This window comes from Lynx rufus, unplaced genomic scaffold (genome assembly GCF_022079265.1).
Source record: "Lynx rufus isolate CCGP_SWC_20201006 ecotype Redwood Valley unplaced genomic scaffold, mLynRuf1.p SCAF_4, whole genome shotgun sequence".
Lineage (NCBI taxonomy): Eukaryota > Metazoa > Chordata > Mammalia > Carnivora > Felidae > Lynx > Lynx rufus.
In genome coordinates, this window is record NW_025814856.1 from 75792993 (window position 1) to 75812153 (window position 19161).

General features: G+C 44.1%; 1 protein-coding gene across 2 annotated transcripts in view; it reads left to right on the forward strand.

Annotated features, from left to right (window-relative positions):
- Positions 1-19161, forward strand: part of VPS41 (VPS41 subunit of HOPS complex) — a 184828-nt gene that overhangs the window by 153986 nt on the left and 11681 nt on the right. For both annotated transcript variants that reach the window (XM_047095042.1, XM_047095043.1), the window contains 4 exons: positions 2480-2617; positions 10802-10856; positions 13044-13184; positions 14699-14835. In XM_047095042.1, the coding sequence (XP_046950998.1) occupies positions 2480-2617; positions 10802-10856; positions 13044-13184; positions 14699-14835 (471 nt within the window). The remainder of the gene's footprint in view (positions 1-2479; positions 2618-10801; positions 10857-13043; positions 13185-14698; positions 14836-19161) is intronic.

Consider the following 19161-nt stretch of genomic DNA (forward strand, 5'->3'; position numbering starts at 1 on the left):
CAGAAGACATGAACAGACACTTTTCCAAAGAAGACATCCAGATGACTAACAGACATGTGAAAAGATGCTCAACATCACTCCTCGTCCTCAGGGAAATACAAATCAAAACCGCAGTGAGATACCACCTCACACCTGTCAGAATGGCTAAAGTTAACTCAGGAAACAACAGATGTTGGGGAGGATGTGGAGAAAGGGAAACACTGTTGCAGTGTTGGTGGGAATGCAAACTGGTGCAGCTGCTCTGGAAGACAGTATGGAGGTTCCTCAAAAAATTAAAAATAGAACTACCCTGTGACCCAGCAATTGTACCACTAGGTATTTAGCCAGGGGATACAGGTGTGCTGTTTCGAAGGGACACATATACCCCGATGTTTGTAGCAGCGCCATCAACAAAAGCCAAATTACGGCAAGTGCCTAAATGTCCATCAACTGATGAATGGATAAAGAAGATGTGGTGTAGATATGGAATTCTACTTGGTGATCAAAAAGAATGAAATCTTGACATTTGCAACAACATGGATGGAACTAGAATGTATTATGCTAAGCAAAGTAAGTCAGAGAGACAAATATCATATGATTTCACTCATATGTGGAATTTAAGAAACACAACAGATGAACATAGGGGAAGAGAAGAAAAATAAAAACAGGGAGGCAACCATAAGAGACTCTTAAATACAGAGAACAGACTGAGAGTTGCTGGTGGGGTGTTGGGTGGGGGGATGGGCTAAATGGACAAGGGGCGTGAAGGAGGACACTTGTTGGGATGAGCGCAGGGTGTTATATGTAAGTGTTGAATCACTAAATTTTACTCCTGAAACCATTATTACACTATATGTTAACTAACTTGGATTTAAATTAAAAAGAAAAAAATTCACTGGGGGCTCTTGTATCTTTGCCCACCTCTTTGCACCCCAAGAGGAGGCTCAGGGGATGGAGTCTTTAATCAGAAGTCAGTTTCACGCAAGAAGCTTTTTGAAGACTCCAGGATGGGAATGTGAGGTACTTTGTTTTGTTTCAGTCAGGGGTTGTGCAGATGCTATTGTGATAGCGTTCACGATTGGAAATCTCAAGATTGTCCGCTTTAACAAGCAAGGCGCCACCATGCTGGCCACTTTGGGATTTGTTTATAAAGCAATGATTTCTGGTCTGCTTGAAGCTTGAGACAGGACTGCCGGTGGGAGGTCCCTGCGTGGTAATTAGTGCAGTGGTGAAATGGTGAGAGCGCCCATCAAAATGGCTCCCCTCAAAGTGGCTCCTCTTCCCTGTCAGGCAACATAAGGTCTCTGAAAATTGGCCTTGGCAGATGTGACCGAGCCTTCCCATCCCATTGCACCTCTGGCGACCTGCACCGAGTGTCCTGCTCACACGGCGACCCCAGTGCCAGGGGACAGGCAGGGCCACCATCAGGCCACCGTGGAGTGCCAGCCACTCTCGGCCCCCTTCTGGCCTTGGGGAGACACGAAGGGTTGACCTGAGGAGCCGTTTCTCTGCGTGCATGTGTCGTGCTTAGACTCGTTTAGTGAATGTCCAACTCCAGCTAACCCAGTTACAGTCACAGCGTCAGGGGCAAACCGAGGCCCCGTTCCTCACAAACCAGTTCACTCGAGGTGGGAATGTACTTTATGTGACAGGTGCCATCAGGACTGTCCGCCTTGGGTGGGTAACGGGGTGTGTGTTTACACTGAACACTAAGTACACATCAGACGTGGATTTCTGACTTCGGCATAATGTATTGATAGGCTTAATCTTGCCTCTGAGTAGAAAGTGAATGACTCACTTCCTTTGAGGTTCATTCACTTTTTCAGACAGCTTAGGGAAAGGAATCGGTTTGGAAAATTGGCTCAGGACACCTGTACTCCTCTTGATTTTTAACCTTGGATGTCACCAGAACACGCAGCATGTCATTGCAGACACAGACCTCAACAAGGCTTAGCAGATGCAGAATGTGTGAGAATTAATTTAGCACTTGTTGCTTGAGCTTCTAAGAACATAACTCTTGTCCCATGACTGTACCCCCTTAATGTAGAAGACCAGAATTTTTAGGATTTAGGAAGGCCACTAATCAAGCATTTTACTTCTGAGGCAAAGCGGACGATGGTAATGATATTAATAACTATTATTAACCTTTCTCTAGTGCTTAGTAAATGCCATTATGGATCCGAGTGTTTTACACCTGGCAACTCATTCAGTCCTCCCAACAACCCCGTGAGATTTTTGCAGATAAACTCCATCACAGAGAGGTCAGTGACCTGTTGAGGTCACATGGCTGGTTAGTAGAGCCAGGTCACTCAAGGCCATTCTCGAAAGAGTACCAGAATGTCCTTGCTCTTCTGAAGGTGTTCTTTCCACTTTTCCTCCACCTAGAGATTTTCCTGAAATCTGCTTTTTCCCCAGGCTATTTCGAATCGAACACAGCAGTGTAAACAGGTATTGTTTTTCTTACTCTCATATTCATGGTTTATTCCTTTGTTCCTTTTAGTATCTGCATAAACTTTTCAAGAGAGACCATCATAAGGGGCAGCGCTACCATGAAAAGCAGATTAGCCTTTATGCTGAGTATGATCGACCAAACTTACTTCCCTTTCTCCGAGATAGTACCCATTGCCCCCTTGAAAAGGTAAGTCACAGGGGCGCCCAGGTGGCTCGGTCGGGTAAGCGTCTGACTCTTGGTTTCAGCTCAGATCGTGATCTTGCACTTTGTGAGTTGGAGCCCCAAGTCGGACTCCACTCTGATAGCACAGAGCCTGCTTGGGATTCTCTCTCTCTTCTCTCTCTCTCTCTCTCTCTCTCTCTCTGCCCCTACCCTACTCACATGGTTTCTCTTTCTCTCTCTCTCTCTCTTTCTCTCTCTCTCAATAAATAAATAAACTTTAAACGAAAAGAAAAGAAAAGGTAAGTGACAGACTCATCCCATACACTTAATGCTGGGGCATCCTGATGAGAACTGGAGGTCCTGTTGGCTAAGATTTTGGTGAAGAGTTAGAGCATTTCTGCTCCAGGTTTAATTGGAATAAAGGTTTAATCCGGGGTCTAGGACTCCATCAACCATCAAGCAAAAACGGTATCAGCGGGGCGCTGCGTGGCTCAGTCAGTTGAACTTCCAACTTTGGCTCAGGTCATGATCTCAGGTGGATTTGAGCCCCGTGTCAGGCTCTGTGCTGACAGCTCAGAGCCTGGAGCCTACTTTGATTCTGTGTGTCTCTCTCTGTCCCTCCTCTGCTCACACCCTCTCTCTCTCTCTCTCAAAATAAATAAACATTTAAAAAAAAATGGTATCAGGAGTCCAAGTCAGTTTACCAGGGTCAGAGTGGGGCCTCAGAGCAATCTAGGAGGGAGACCCAAGCTACCCCAAGCCGGAGGCGGTTGTCTCAGACTCAAGGTCAGTAACTTAGGTCCTGCACCCTGTCTGCTTTCCACATCCACATCGTTGGTGTCTCTGTATTTCTCTCTTATGCTACATAACATTATAATTATAATAAATTGCTAGTCTCTTTCCCACTATCCTGTACATTCTTTAAAGGACAAGGAGTTTGTCTCACTCATTTTTGATAAACCCAGCAGCCAGCACTCATTAGACATTTCCTAAATGTCTGTTGTACCATGAGTGGGTGAATAAATGACTACGTACAAGATTCTAGTTAGGACCGCACATGAACTAGTAAGTTTCGTGAGCCTGCTCTTTCAACACAGTTGATACCTACCACGTTGGTACTAGAAACTGAGCAATCCAAGGCCACAAGTGTTGTTTCCCGTGGTTCTTCTTGCTGTCTGGAGTGCTAACATCTACAGGTATCTTCCTGAATTCAGATGGCCAGGTAACAAATAACTTTTTAGTCAGCTGTATGTATCAACAAAACAAAACAAAAATGTATTTGACCCTAAGAGATATGTATTGGGAAGTTGATTCAGGGGCACCTGGGTGGCTCAGTTGGTTAAGTGTCCAGCTCTTGGTTTCAGCCCAGGTCATGATCTCATGGTTTGTGGGTTCGAGCCCTGCATTGGGCTCTGCACTGACAGTGCAGGGGCTGCTTGGAGTCTGTCTCCCTGCCCCTCCCCCACTCACATGCTGTCTTTGTCTCTCACTTGTTCTCAAAATAAATAAATAAAAACTTAAAGAAAGGAATTGATGGATGGTAATGCAGTTGACGTGCACTGACCATGTCTAGAGTTGCTTCTTCAGCCATGTTGATAAATGGATTTATTATGAACCGATTTCAGCTCAGTTGATTTTCAAAATCTGTACTTAATGAAAAAATATCTTGCCCGCATATTAGTTGATGAAAAACTTTTAACCTTTTAAATTTGGGTCCTAAGACATTTTCCCAAGAATAAATTTGGAAATCCATCATCTTACTCTACAAAATAAAAGAGAGGTTTCCCTCTTCTTGCTACAGAGTCTGTAATCTAGAGGATGAAAGTGAGACTCTTACTCTTTGAGCAGTGCCCCTCCGTTCGTATCTCACTTTCTGAGGAAATGACACTTGCTTCCAGGAGGAGGGGCTGATGTTGGGTGTGGGTCTCTGTCTGAGGAGTCAGCCGTGACCAGCCGCCACCCCGGGCTCCTTCTCATTCACAGAACTCAGGTGTGGGGGCGCCACCCAGATCCCAAGATGTTGGCATTTCTCACCCTTTCAACCCATCAGGCGTTTTCCAGTCTAGTAGTGTTCAACAGAAGGCACACTGTTCTACCTAAAAGGGGAGCCTCAGAAAATTGCAGACCTACGAATGGCACTTGCAATACCTAGAACTTGCTTAGAGCACCATATAGACCTTTTAGAAATTTTCTCCCTGATCCACTGAGAAGAGCTAGTTGCATGTAAATGAATTCAACAGAAGCATATTGAAACTGATTATGTTTTAAGTAGGTTTTTTTTTTAAGTTATCTCATGTTTTCCACTGAAAGAGAATTTTGAATAAAATGAATTAGAGCTGGTTATGGTAGAGACATGCCATTAAAAATAATCAAGTCAACAAGCTACCTTTTTAGAACTTCCTAGATGAGCTTTCCTGTTACAGATCCTTGAGACTTCTTCATAAGAGATTATCTTTAATCAGGATCCATTGTGTATATCCATCTGTATATTCGCACAAAAATACATCATTGTCCTTGCTCAGGTACATAATGCCGTCTTAAAGAAGATACACTTTAGTAACTCATGAAGGATCTCATTCTTTTTTCCCTAGAAATGAGAACTTTATAGACATTTAATCATCTTAGAAATCCTTGTATGTTTACTTATAGCCTGAAAAAGAACAAATTCATTCTATATTTACTTATAACCTGAAAAAGCTAGCAATTTATAAAAAGCAAATTTGCCCCCCATGAAATGCATGCCAGGCATGCTAACTGTGAAGTCAAGGTCATGAGTACAGGTGCACCTGTTCTGTCTAAAGAGACTCAGTAAATTTGTATCATTTTCTATTAAATACAAAGTTAAGTACTTAAATTTTTTAATGCCCCCACCAAAGAAATCTCTGTTTCAGAAGAGTGGATAGATGTTTAGTCCTGTAAATGCTTTGGTGGTATTTTGGTGTTCATTTTAATTTAACTGGGAAGGGCCTAACATTTCAAGGCTTTATTCAAAACATGTTGACCCCTCTTGTTGATAATTCACTTCTGGCAGAATAGTTCTGTCTTTTTCTGGTTTTCTGCCTTTGTGGGGATTTGGGTAATTGTTGAGAGGTAGAGTGACTTCAAATGATGGCTGGGTGAAATCTTCCAGAATCCCAGTCAAACTTCGTTTGTATTGCTTGAAATCCCACAATCGATAATATTTGGCCAAAAACTTTATAGAGATTCTGACATCACATCAGAAGTCCTCTAAGGAAGTGGCATTCACAAGGCAGCAGTAGTTATCGAAGACCAGAGTTCAGGATTTAAAATCACCACAACTCCTAAATTCTAAAACTAATCATAAGCCTTTATGAAACTGTTGTTCCTTCTAAAGAAGATACAGAGGTGGTAGGTATTTATAACATAGACAGCAATTTTAAAAGACCATAAAAATCGTTTATGTTTCCATTGTGCCTTGTAACATGTGCCGTGTTTTCATGTACCTTATTTTTATTTAATCTCTACAAAAGCACAGGTAGGTGGATAAAGTCATTTTATCCCCAACAAGCTGAGTCTTCAGGAATTGAAAGAAACAAAACCCAGTCTAGAACTAATAAGTCAGAGGGCCCAGACTTGGAACTTAGATCTCTTAAGTTAGATGCCCTAGTCTTTCCAGGATGGCGAGGAATCATTTCTCAGGTTTAAAATGTTAATTAAAATAATAACAATGGTAATGAAGATAATCCTTAGTATTGCAAGAATCATGAAAGGCATCAGTTTTTTTTTTTTAATTTTTTAAATGTTTTTATTTATTTTTGAGAGAGAGAGACAGAGCATGAGTAGGGGAGGGGCAGAGAGATAGGGAGACACAGAATCTGAAGCAGGCTTCAGGCTCTGAGCTATCAGCACACAGCCCGACGCGGTGCTCGAACCCACGAACCACGAGATCATGACCTGAGCTGAAGTCAGACACTTAACTGACTGAGCCACCCAGGCGCCCCAAAAGACATCAGTTTTTAAACTAAATTGTCAACAGGTACTAGTTTTCATTTACAAATCTCATTTGTTTATGGCTAGAATAGATAAAAGCAGAATATCAGCTGTGCAGCTTTGGAAATTGATACCTGAATTTAAGATCTCCCTCATTTGTTATGGCATTTATAAGGTGGCAATATTTATGAACTTGGAGGAATAAAGCTGGGAGATGCAAAGTTTATGGATTCCCATTAGTGACCTTTAAAGAGTATACTGGATAAATGATGGCCGGGTCAAGTCTGGGTGGAAGTTATTATTTAATTTATAGATGATCAGGTTCTTGTTAGTTACCCCCAAATTTCTCACTCTGTTCCTTGCCTTTATATGAAATCAGGAAAAGGAAAATTAAAACATTACTTCTGCATCATTTTTTACTCCACTTCTGTCATTATTATTTTTCCTTTTATTTTTGTTATGATTCTCCCTTTCTGTCTGTGTCTGTGTTGGTCTCTGTCTGTCTGTCTCCCTCTTTTTGGCTTTAAAAATCTTAGTTTCCCTACTGTTTCCTCTAGAGGGAGCACTGTGGCCCAAGAACATTCAAGAATCTAGGGAAACATGGTTTTATGCACTATGTCAATAATAGAAAAATTCTGTGTACCAGAAATATTTTCTTTTTACAGTTTACTCAGAATTGGTAGAGATTTCTAGAGTCTCTGCTCTCTCATATAAGAGAAAAGAAGAATAATTTCAGATACTGTCAAAAACTAGTCCTAAAACATTTAAAAATCTGGGAAACTCAAATTTCAGAGACTCAGATTATCTTTGAGCTTGTTATTATACATCTGCTTGCATTCCAGACCATTCTTGACTTCAGACTTGTCTTTAGACGTTTCTTCCCACATGACTTGTCATTTTTCATAATATCCAAACAGAGCTGGCAGCATCATCCTGTGGAATGTTCTACAGTGATGAAACTGTACTGCCCTGACAAGATAGCCAGGAGCCACGTGGGACAGTCAGGTGGTCGAAAAGCATCTAGTGAGGAACTGACTTTTCAATTTGAATTTGAATAGCTACATGCAAGAGACTGCTGTCTTAGACAGCTCAGGTGAGTCCTCAGGCTACAAAGTCTGTGTGGTTTGAGACAGACATGTTCTTAAATGCTCAAGAGAAGGGGAGATGGCTTTGTTGGAAACTTCTGGTACTTTAGTGTCAGCAAATTTCCCAGTATGAAACTGACTTATAGATACCTTTTGGTAATAAACTAAGCAGTATACTCTTTAGTCACACCATCTTCCTTTAAACATTCTACCTGTCCGGTCATATCACATTTTGTTGTTTATCTGTACACAACATAGTCTCACCCAGCCATAAGCTGTCCGTCTGTCTAGCAGCTCGCAGGAGTCAAGGTCCTCAGCTGGTTTCTTTATAACTTTTTGTTGGAATGGTCCCCGGTCCTCTGGACTTCATATTTGTTTGCTGTTTCCTTTCACTATTGAACTGCTCACATGTGTATCCTGTCTCTGCTCTAGAACATCCCAGAAGGGTAAGGAATCCATAAGAAAGTTACATTGTTTGTGATGATGATTCATTTATGGACCTGACAGTATAGAGATAGGGTAAATCGTGTTTTTGATCAAAACAAAGGAAGATCTTCTAGGTGTTAGTTAGGATTAGGTTCAGCTATGAGCGATAAAAATCCCAAAATAATAGTGGCTTCAACAGAGTAGCCACATGGAAGTCAAGTTCTCTGTCACATGGAAGTCCAGGTGGCAGAGCCCTGTCGGTGGTGGCCGCCACGTGGTCTTTTCTCCTGGTCCCTCACCTTGTAGGACCTCGAGCTGGAGGTATAAGATAGTATCATTCATGTTTCCGGGAGAAGATTGGGTGAAAGCACTAAAAATAAGAAAAAGCGTTGACTCGCATTGCTTCTTAAAGAAGATTGCCAGAAGCTGCCACGTTGCCGGTTCATCTCTGTGGGAGACGTTAGTCACACCGCTCCCCTGTGGCTAGGAAGGCTGTTTTTTAAATTCTGAGCAGTCACACACCCACCAGAAATCTTATTACTACAGAAAATGGGTAAAGGATATTGGGGGGTAACCTCTGCCACATAACATTTTTTTTTTTTTTTTTTTTTAGTTTATTATTTTTTTTGAGAGAGAGACAGAGACAGCACAAGTGGGGTAGGGACAGGGAGAGAGAGAATCCCAAGCAGGCTCCATCCTGTCAGCGCAGAGTGTGATGCTGGGCTCGAACCCCTGAATCCGTGAAATCACGACCTGCGCCGAGATCAAGTATCAGACACTTAACCTACTGAACTACCCAGGCGCCCCTGCCATGTGACTGCTAAAGGAATCTTGTGGGCCATCCAACTAAGAGTGTTTCCTCTTCATCGTGACCTTCTAGTCTTCTCGTTTCCTCACTTAAATAATTTGTGTACCTCAAACTCCTCCCTGTCATTCTGAAGCAAGGGTTGTTTTTCCTTTCTTTAATGTTTGGTTTAGGGTCCCCCCCTCCAACATCGATTTCTACGATCAGCATTTTTTCCTCCCTTTTTAGCTGTTAATCTGTAACCAGAGGCACATTTAAATCTATATTCTACACAAAAAATTTTAACTCAAAAATCAGAACTCCAAACCTGATCCTGCTGCCATTTTCCAAGAGGGGTCATTAGCCCAAAGAGCTGCTGAACTTGCGCTGTTCTTTTTATCGCCTTGTTCTTGTTTTTAAAACAACCGTTGGCTTTTTTAACCCAACCGTTGGGTTTTTAAATGACTACACAACCCAGTAATCTTCCTCCTGAAACCTTTTCTGCCTACTCCATCTGTTTAAAAAAAAAGATTTCCTGCACACCCACTAGGAGCCAGGCATCATGCAGGGCACGGGGCTCGAGTCACGCGGTCCTGGGCTGCGGAGAGCAGGCAGTTAGGGGTGGTTAACGGCCCTGGTAGGTCATCGGCCCCGGTAGGTCATCGTGGGGAAGAAGTGTGCAGGCTGCCCCGAGGCTGAGTACCTGGGGTCTGGCCTGCTGGGGGGCCCGAGGAATATTTGCCTGAAGGGGCGGGGCAGGGGGGGTGGGGGGAGGGAGGGCAGCCTTCCAGGCCAAGGGACCGCAGGGGAGGGGTGAGCGGAGTGTGAGGTGTTGCTGCCCAGAAAGGCAAAGGCAGAGCAGATCGTGGATGTCTCGTAGGCCCCAGCAAAGATTCTCGGCTGTCAGAGCACAGCAGCGCAGTAGGAAGGTTACACATGTAGGTGGGGTGGGAGATGTGGTTTCCGGGTGACCCTCCTCATACCGCACCCAGTTCTGATGCCACACCTCTTCCATAAACCGGAGCTCATGTCCCGTGTCTGTGCACCTGGCCCTCTATTCGTGCCTCCCTGGTCACGGAATTGTGTGCTGTTGCCTCTCTGTGAGCCTCCCTGGAGTGCAGCGGCCGCGTGCTACCTCCTTGCAAGGAGAGCTCTCCCCCATCCCGCCCCCAGCCGACTTCTCTGGCGACATCAGCATTAGCATTATCTTTACTACCGTCCCCTTCGCATCTCCATCCGATGTGACCCTCCAGTGCCCAGTAGAGTGTTTGGTAAATGTGTGCCAGCCCGTTCGCAAGTATGCAAGTATTTATGGACACAGTGTGTCTTTTTTCTTAGGCTTAAGGAAATGCAGTCACCTGTGGAGTCCCTCGTTTCTTTACTTGATCTCTTTTTTGATGCTTCTTGATGGTCACATATGGTTTTTTCCCCTCTCAGCTTTTGACAGACCCTTGCCCAGCATTCTGTTTCAAACCCTGTGAGCCAGCAGTGGAAATATCTGATCTGTGTGCTTGTTTGTGCATCAGACCAGTGAGCTGTGGTCCGCTCGGTGCTGGGAACGTGCCACGATGAACAGCAGTGCCTTCCCAGAGCTTGCGTTCTGGTGGAGGGACAGGGAGCTGAAAGCGGTGACTGGGAATTAGGTGGGGAGCAGTGCTCTGAAGAAACCTGAAGTCACATCGAGAGAAAGCCTGGTGGGAAAGTCCTTCTCTTCTGCCTTTGCTCATGGAAGGTTCTGCATTATTTCAAATACGTTACCGGTTAAATTCTGTTCAGTCCGGCACCTGAGAAGCGAGTGAGGCCAGCCACCAGCAAAACCTAAGACTTGGGTGTTGTTCACTTTTTGTTTTTAAAGGGAAGCAATGGAAAAATTCTCTCGAGCATCTATGTGTAAGTGAGTCTATTGAAATTTATTCTTGCCTGATAAGCCAGAGTAACATTTTTACCCTGTTCTCTTTGAAGGCTCTTGAGATCTGTCAACAGAGAAACTTTGTGGAAGAGACAATTTATCTTCTGAGTAAGTAGCATTTACTCCCTTTGGTCCCTGTAAGCTACACAACGGGGCGATGGTGTCATGTAAATTGTCTAAGAATGGACATCAGCTTTAGACCACGGTCACACAAAGCTTAGAGCCTATTCCCTATAAGAATTTAACATATGGAAAAGGAGACTTCACAGCTCAGTAGCGAAGGAAACGTTATTTAATAAATGCTACTGAGATAACATCTTCATTTTGTGTAATAAACCAGACTGTATCAGCTGACACATCACAAATAAACTGTAGATGGGTTGGTGAGTTTGTCTATTTAAAAAAAAAAAAATGACAGCCGGGCGCCTGAGTGGCTTAGTCGGTTAAGCATCCAACTTCGGCTCAGGTCATGATCTCGTGGTCCGTGGGTTCGAGCCCCGCGTCGGGCTCTGTACTGACAGCTCAGAGCCTGGAGCCTGTTTCAGATTCTGGGTCTCCCTCTTTCTCTGACCCTCCCCTGTTCATGCATTCGTTCGCGCGCACTCTCTCTCTCTCTCTCTCTCTCTCTCAAAAATAAACGTTAAAAAAAAAATTTAAAAAAAATGTCAGCCTATTTTACCATGATCTTGGTAGAAAATAATGTTCATTGTCAGTAATCACACTTTAAGTGACCGGAGAAAATGCGGTTGAATATGGACATTTTGGAGAGAGGAAAACTGTTTGGTATAATCTAGTTCTGAGTTGCCCCTAGGCCTCTGGCATGGCCTCCGTATGTGTCATAGTTTTTGTACCAAGGGCGCAGGACCTACTGTCTTTCCCATTCCTCCTAAATGAACCACTTGCAAAGAAGCAGGGTGGATTCCTGAAGGTTTCCCAAGGAAGCTCTATGCAGATATTTGTGGTATAAGCACAGAGTTCAGACATTAGGTGTTTCTCCAGCATCTCTTCCCCAAAAATACTCCAGTCGGGTCGATTTTTGTCACAAGGTCACATTGTCTTAGCAGACAAGGAAGTAGAGGACTTACAAAGGGAGACATAATCTCCTTTTTTAAAGTTATAAAAACTTTAAAATCCTACACATATTTTAAAAATTAACCATTTTAAAGACCTAAGACAATGGGAATAATATTTGTAGGACAAACAGGATGCTATAGAAGGTACGACAGATTGGGATCTCATTTTATTCCCAGGCCAGCTATTATCACTGGATAATGGCGGCTCAGAATGAGGAGGATTCGAAACCCGCTACTGGTTCCTGCCACAGGGCTGGCACTTGCTGTCCCGCCTCTGAGTAAAGCTTTCTACATGTACTGTATTAAAGACTCGTGGAAACTGTTAAAGCCATTAAAATACCAGTAGATCAACGGGCAAAGTGTGTAAAGATAATTAACCGAATAGAAGCATAGTTGGTAAAAATTTCATTTAATGAGGGCAGTTGGAAGGCTTTCCCCTGAACTTGGAGAGAAGGAAATGAGGTAGTTGATAGTTGAACTTGCATTTGGCACAAAGTGTATCAAAAGAGCAAATCCAAAGCTACCTCAAGAGGCAGAATGACTCCAGGACCTTTAAGTCTTAACTGTGTCTGGGTATGAATGTGCCCGAAAGAAATACACGTCTGTCAGAGGGAAGTCGGAATCCGACAGACTGGGTCAGATTTCAGATCTGCCGCATAGTAGCTGTATGATCTTGGCAAGTTATTAATGTTTCTGTGTCCTCTTCCGTAAGACAGAAATATTACTAGAACATCCCTCGTAGGATTATAGTGTCGGTTAAATGATGTAATTTATGTGAAGCACTTACATGAGTACTTACCACAAAGGAAACACCCAGTAAATAGGGAGATTCATTATTTCACTGTGTTTAAATAGTAAAGGCTAATGTCACATAAGAAAACAGTAGCCTTCAAGACCAGAGATGCATAAACAAGAGGTAGGCGATTTCTTTAAAAATGTTTTATTAAAAGATCCTAGGGGCGCCTGGGTGGCTCAGTCGGTTACGTGTCCAACTTCGGCTCAGGTCATGATCTCATGGTCTGTGAGTTCGATCCCCGCGTTGGGCTCTGTGCTGACAGCTCAGAGCCTGGAGCCTGTTTCAGATTCTGTGTCTCTCTCTCTCTCTGACCCTCCCCCATTCGTGCTGTGTCTCTCTCTGTCTCAAAAATAAATAAAAACGTTAAAAAATAATAATAAAAAAAAAAAAAGATCCTAAATGAAGTATTTCTTCCATCTTTGCTAGGCCGAATGGGCAATAGCCGAAGTGCCCTGAAGATGATCACGGAGGAGTTGCACGATGTTGATAAAGCGATTGAATTCGCCAAGGAGCAAGACGACGGAGAACTCTGGGAAGACCTGATTTTATATTCCATCGACAAACCGCGTAAGCAGAAAAGCCCATCTGCGATCAGGCCTCTATCTCTCAATACAGCCAGTGACATCTAGAGTAAGAATGATCTCAAGACCCACTGGGTGGAAAATAGGGCCAAGTATCTGTGATAAAAATAGGCTAAGTACATTGTAACGACTTCCAGTGCTTCTCCTGCGCAGAGAAGCCTGGGGCCCCATCACTTTGCATGACCTGAATGTGAAAAACAGGTGGTTAACCTGATGATATTCACTGTGTCCCCGTCAACATCTTCTTACCTACCATACCAACCTCAGTAAATGTGATCCGGCTGTTTTGTTTTTTCAATTTGTATACAGGGGCCTTTATTTTGCAAATGTAAAGCCCTTGCCAGTGCCTTTTTATGGACCCCTAGAACTGTCACTACACACTGACGGTCCTTGGATGTTTGCTGGGACAGTAACTGGCGGTCTCTCCGTCCCGCCGTACTGCCTCAGTGCAGCTCCAGGAGCATGAGTGTGTCGCCGCCATGGGATTGTCCGCCTCCAGGGCTCCCATTTCGGAAAGAAATACGCAGTCACCCAGCAGTAACCCAGGCCCTCTTTTGAAGATCTAGAAATGATTCCAAAACTGGCAACAGTGGTTCAAAGTCTGCTCCCTTCCCTTCACTATTTTAGTAAGAAGGCTTCTCTGTTCCAAGGCTCTCAAGTTTTAGAAACTGCTCTCGGGATTGTCTTTTTATCAGAGATGCAAGAGGATAATGCGGTTCAAGTCAGTTGCAGATGTAGATTGTCACATGTGCGTGCATCTTTGAGAATCTAACTCAGTGTGAGAAAGTTGTCGTTTACCGACCTTCAAGGAGGCAGGGTGGGTGAAACGGAGCACAGCATGACCTGGCCCGGGGTCTGGCCTGGGAGTGAATTTGGGCTTTTGACTTGCTAGGTATGTGGCCCTGGATGAATCAGGCAACCACCCCATTTCCCTTTTCTGTAAAATGGAGGCAAACAACACTGCTACCTTGCCGAACATTGGAGAAAAGCGAGAGCCAAGCCATAGTGTAAACTCCCGGTAAATGTTAGGCATCAGCATGGCAGGCTGTGTTCTGAAGTCCTCATCTGCTCTCGAGCTGTTTTTAACTCATGGGGCTTCTCCTTTATGTCATGAAGTGAAAAGAAAGTTAGTTTTTGGGAATTCAGCAATTTAAATGTTTTTAGCACTTCCTTTAAAGGAAATAATTTGGGGGGCACCTGGGTGGCTTAGTCGGTTAGGCGTCCAACCCTTGACTTCGGCTCAGGTCATGATCTCGTGGTTTGGGAGTTCAAGCCCCACATTGGGCTCTGGGCTGACAGTGCAGAGCCCTCTTGGGATTCTGTCTCCCTCTCTCTCTGCCCCCCTGCCGCCGCTTTCTCTCTCTCTCTCTCTCTCTCTCTCAAAATAAAAATAAGCTTAAAAAAAATAAAGGAAATAAGTTTTTATTTGAGTCACTTTTGGCCTAAAACTGCACTATGTAAACTGCTTGTGTCCTAATTATTGCATGTGCTATTTTGCAGCATTTATTACTGGCTTACTAAACAACATTGGCACGCACGTAGACCCAATTCTCCTGATTCATCGTATTAAGGAAGGAATGGAGATTCCCAATTTGAGAGACTCCTTGGTTAAAATTCTGCAAGACTACAATTTGCAAGTAAGTATCCTTTCTTGGACAAACCCGCCTGGGGGGGGGTGGGATGAGTTGACTTTCGGATAAACATTTATAGGGTTATTTTCGAGATCTAAGAATTCATTTGGATAACTACATTTTCTTTCGGCCCAGATATTTGGGAAACTCATGGAGTAGAGAAATAAGAAATCTCCCTAGAAGCTACTGAATTGTTTTAACCATTTCCAAATTTCCTCTCCTTGATACGCAGTCATTCTTCCATTTATGTGGTTGATGTCACATGGCATTTGCAAGGCTGAGGGGTGGTTGCACTGGCTGCCGGGCCACTCAAACCAGTTTTGAGTAGAATGAGTATTGTGTCCACTGGGAAGAATAAAAAACATGTTTTTCAAATAATTCTTTTATTTCCTTGAAGTTTCTCAGTAACCCATTGCCTGAAACATGTTGAATACGTGATCTCATTTAACGTTTTGTCTGCTTCCCCGACCATTACAACCTCGTTGTCTGTAATAGTTCAGAACTTGGTGATAAAAGCAATGGAATGCCTTATTTTCATATAAGTAATTAACATGCAAAGCACCCTCCCCTTTTCTCTAAAAGGACTCCTAACAATTACTATTTCCCGGGAGGCTGGTAGCTTCCACAGAACTCGAAACTGTTGAAAGCACATTTCTTTAACAGTTTGGACTCTTCTTTCTCTACTTCGTTTGAAAATGAGTTTCTATTAGGATAGAGGGAAATTGCTTTCTTGGAAACACAAAGATTTTGCAGGCAGAGCCAGAGGATAAGGTTCCGGGGAGAGAAGTGATTGGCAGGTTAAGTAAGGAGAGGAGCGTCATGACGAGGATTTGTGGGGCCCCTGGCCGCTGTGAGGGGTGCCAAGTGGGGGGCTGCCCGCTGCACTTGGGCTGGTGGGCGCAGGTAAGAGGAGAAGTTGAGAAAGACTGATGGCAACAGGAAGTCGAGGGACAGGTGGAAAAGCAGGACAGAGGGACAAGAATGTGGGACCTGGAAGTGGGGTGTGGTCACATTAAAATTTCCAAACGCGTCCTCGTAAAATTTCCAAAGGGGTCCTTCAAAAAGTAGGGTGAAGGGTGAGGGTCATCAGTGTGGAATTAGTCCTGAGACTGTGGGGGCAGTGAGTCCTCCCCAAGGGTGCTGAGGGATGTGGGTGGGAGGGCTGGAGCCAGGCCCCAGCAGCCTCCGTGAGCTGGGAGGCCAGCCTCTCAGCCTTCTGGGGCTATAGCACTGAGTAGCACAGCTTAAAGGAGAAGGGGTTTTCCTGAGGGCAGGACGCGAGAAGACAAGGGGCCTTCCTCAGGAGGGCCTGCGGGAAGTCGGGGTCCCCGGAGAGATGGGTGCTTGGTGCAGGCAGAGGTAGAGGGTTTCTTGTGTGCCAAGCTTTGAGATACACACGTGTTTATTTACAGAGGAACTGGGAGGTTGCGGACAGCCCGGGGAAAGGTTTTCAGGACAGAGAATGAGCCGGACGGGAAGGAGAGAGAATTGGGATGGGTGACTAGGTAGGCATTGTGGGCGGTGCCCCAGGGCTGTGGGAAAGTGGTCCAGGCGGGGGAACACTTCCTGAGTTCTGAGGTTGGAACCGGGCTTTGGGGAAAGTGGTTTCAGCGTCTGACCTCATAAGGCCCTGCATGTGAGTGAGCCTGATGATGATCTGTGCACTTCACGGGCTCTTCCCAGGCCCGGGTGTGCCGGGACCTGCTCGAAGTTTCAAGTCCAGATGTGTTGAGAAGTCATTTAGGTGCGGCGTCCCTGAGCATCTCTGCCCCATGGAAGGCGACAAAATGATCAGTCCTCTGTCCTCCAGATTACAAATGCATCAAGCTTAGCCTCTCGGTTGAAAATGTGCCTGTTTTCCCAGGCTCTACAGTGCCGACAGACACACCTAATAAATCCCTCTTACTAGGCTCTTAATCCAGAGAACCAAGCTCCCGGCCCCGACTGGATTTCACTCCTCATTCATTTTTTATGAATAAAATTGCATTGTTCTGAGTCAGCCAGGAATAAAAATAAATTATTAGATGCAAAATGAATTCCATATTAAAAAATCATCCACTAAAACAGCTGATAAATCAATATTTTATCCTCTTAATTATGTTTTTAAGTGGACTGAGAGCTTTTCCTTAAGACATGTAAGTGTGCAGTTGGTGATGCATTGAGGAGGCCGGGAGTTCCTTCTCCAGTGGATCCCATAAACCTGACCAGGGAGTGGCCTCTGGGACAAGGGGCGAGACCCCCGGGGAAGGTTGCAGAGCCTCTGGGAACTGCACCTGGGTCTCCCCTGGAGCTCGGACATCTCACTGGAAGGTACAGAGAGGAAACACTGAACTCGGGCAGGTGGTTCAAACAATTCCAGGGGACGCTCCCTTCTTATATGTGAAGAAAGACTTTAGAAGTTTTTTCTATACAAAAGGCTACTATCTGTCATTAATGGCCACTTATATTCTTTCTCCAGGCCACCTGTTAAAAATAACTTAAGCCTACTTCTAGATTATAGAGCATTTGGAAGTTTCCAGAAAGGTTTCACATACGTATTTTTCACTCTTGGTCTCTTTCGTTTGTTCCATAAAAGTATATAGTTGATTTTTACATGTTCTCGCAGGATAAAAATGGCTAGCTCCGATAATCTCCCAAACTGGGGGGAAATTTTGCAGATGCATGTATTTGCGAGGACCTGGAACCTTCTCTGTTGGAGGCAGGGCGGAGGGGAAGGCCCCTGGCGGATATCGCGAACCATTCAGTAAACAAGGATCCACGGTCAGATGTCAGGGAAAGGGCTCCTCCACGTTGGGAATGTCTTGGGCAGATTTACAGTAAAATGTGCTGCACTGTAAAATGTCTTTCGCCACTGAGAATGCTTTGGGAGAGCACTCATTAGCCAATAGCTAATTGGAAACAGAAAGCAGGAAAAGTTGTGGGAAAAAATTTAAAATAAGTATCTCCTCTGGTTTTAAAATTTGATGTTTTCCAAAACGCAACAACTCTCCTCAGCTGAAGTTCAGCATGAGGCACGTTAGCGTTCTGTGACATCACTAAAGTGAAGGAAGATCTCCCCTCGGCCGCAATGTCGGTGTTTACATTTTTAAAATTTACTTTATTATCATGTTTTTGTACCTTGTTACACAGTTCGTATAATGACTCAACAAATTTTACAAGCTTCATGAAATCCATAAGATGAAAGTAGTCCTGATTGTATTTCATAAACTTAAAATGTTCCTAGTCCTGGGGCACCTGGGTGGCTCAGTCGGTTAAGCGTCCAACTTTGGCTCAGGTCATGATCTCATGGTTCGTGGGTTCAAGCCCCACATCAGGCTCTGCGCTGACAGCTCAGAGTCTAGAGCCTGCTTCGGATTCTGTGTCTCCCTCTCTCTCTGCCCCACCCGTTTGCACTCTGTCTCTCTCAAAAATGAATAAACGTTAAAAAAAAAATTTATAAAAAAAAAATGTTCCTGAGCCTGATTTCAAGGACAAAAAGCTTTTGTGTAATGTAAGATTATTTTCAAAACAGTATGGTATAAATGACATTTCAGTGCTTACATGAAACTGACAATAGTTTCCAAATTATTTTTATGCTACAGATTTTTCATGTTTATACTTTATATTTTTAAAATATTTTTATTTCTAAATTTAGCATTCATATCCGTTTCTGTTTTTATTTTCCCAGAAAAGTTCTAGCACTTTTGTTCCTATGGTCTTGTTTGACGGCCATTTCATAGTGGTCATTAGGGACTACTTCCCATATCACAGATGGGAGGGCTGTCTCAAAGGATTTGCCAGCCTGGGAAGCTGGTGAAACTGGGTTTGAGCGCAGGTCTTCTGACTCCATCTTGTGTATTCCTTACTGTTTGGTTGCTCCGTTGGTCTCTGGAGATGCATTTGCGGTCCCGGCAGGTTACAGCAACAGAGGAGTATCCAAGATTGACCAGGCAGCCTGCTGTCTTGGGAAAGCAGTGGACGTGATGTTTGCAGAGCTGGACTCCGGTCCTGGCTTTGTCACCAACAAGCCTGTGGCCCTTTGGGAGGGCACCTAACCCTTCTGGATCTCAGCTTTCCCATTCGATTAAATCAACATTTGCCAGCCTGGCTACACACCCGACTTCCCTGAATTCTTTTAAACCTTACCTAGTTTCAGTAAAATAAAACCTTCCAGATCTGCTAGATTAGAATCTCCTGGGGAGGACTAGGGGACTGAATCCACTTTGATTTTCCTTATCGCTAAGCCTGGCGCAAGTCTGTGCGTTGACATTCGGCATTTAGGAACCTGGAGATTAGATGATCTCTAAAGTATCTTCCGTCTCTCAAGTTCTTCAGAGTCATTTCAGAAACACG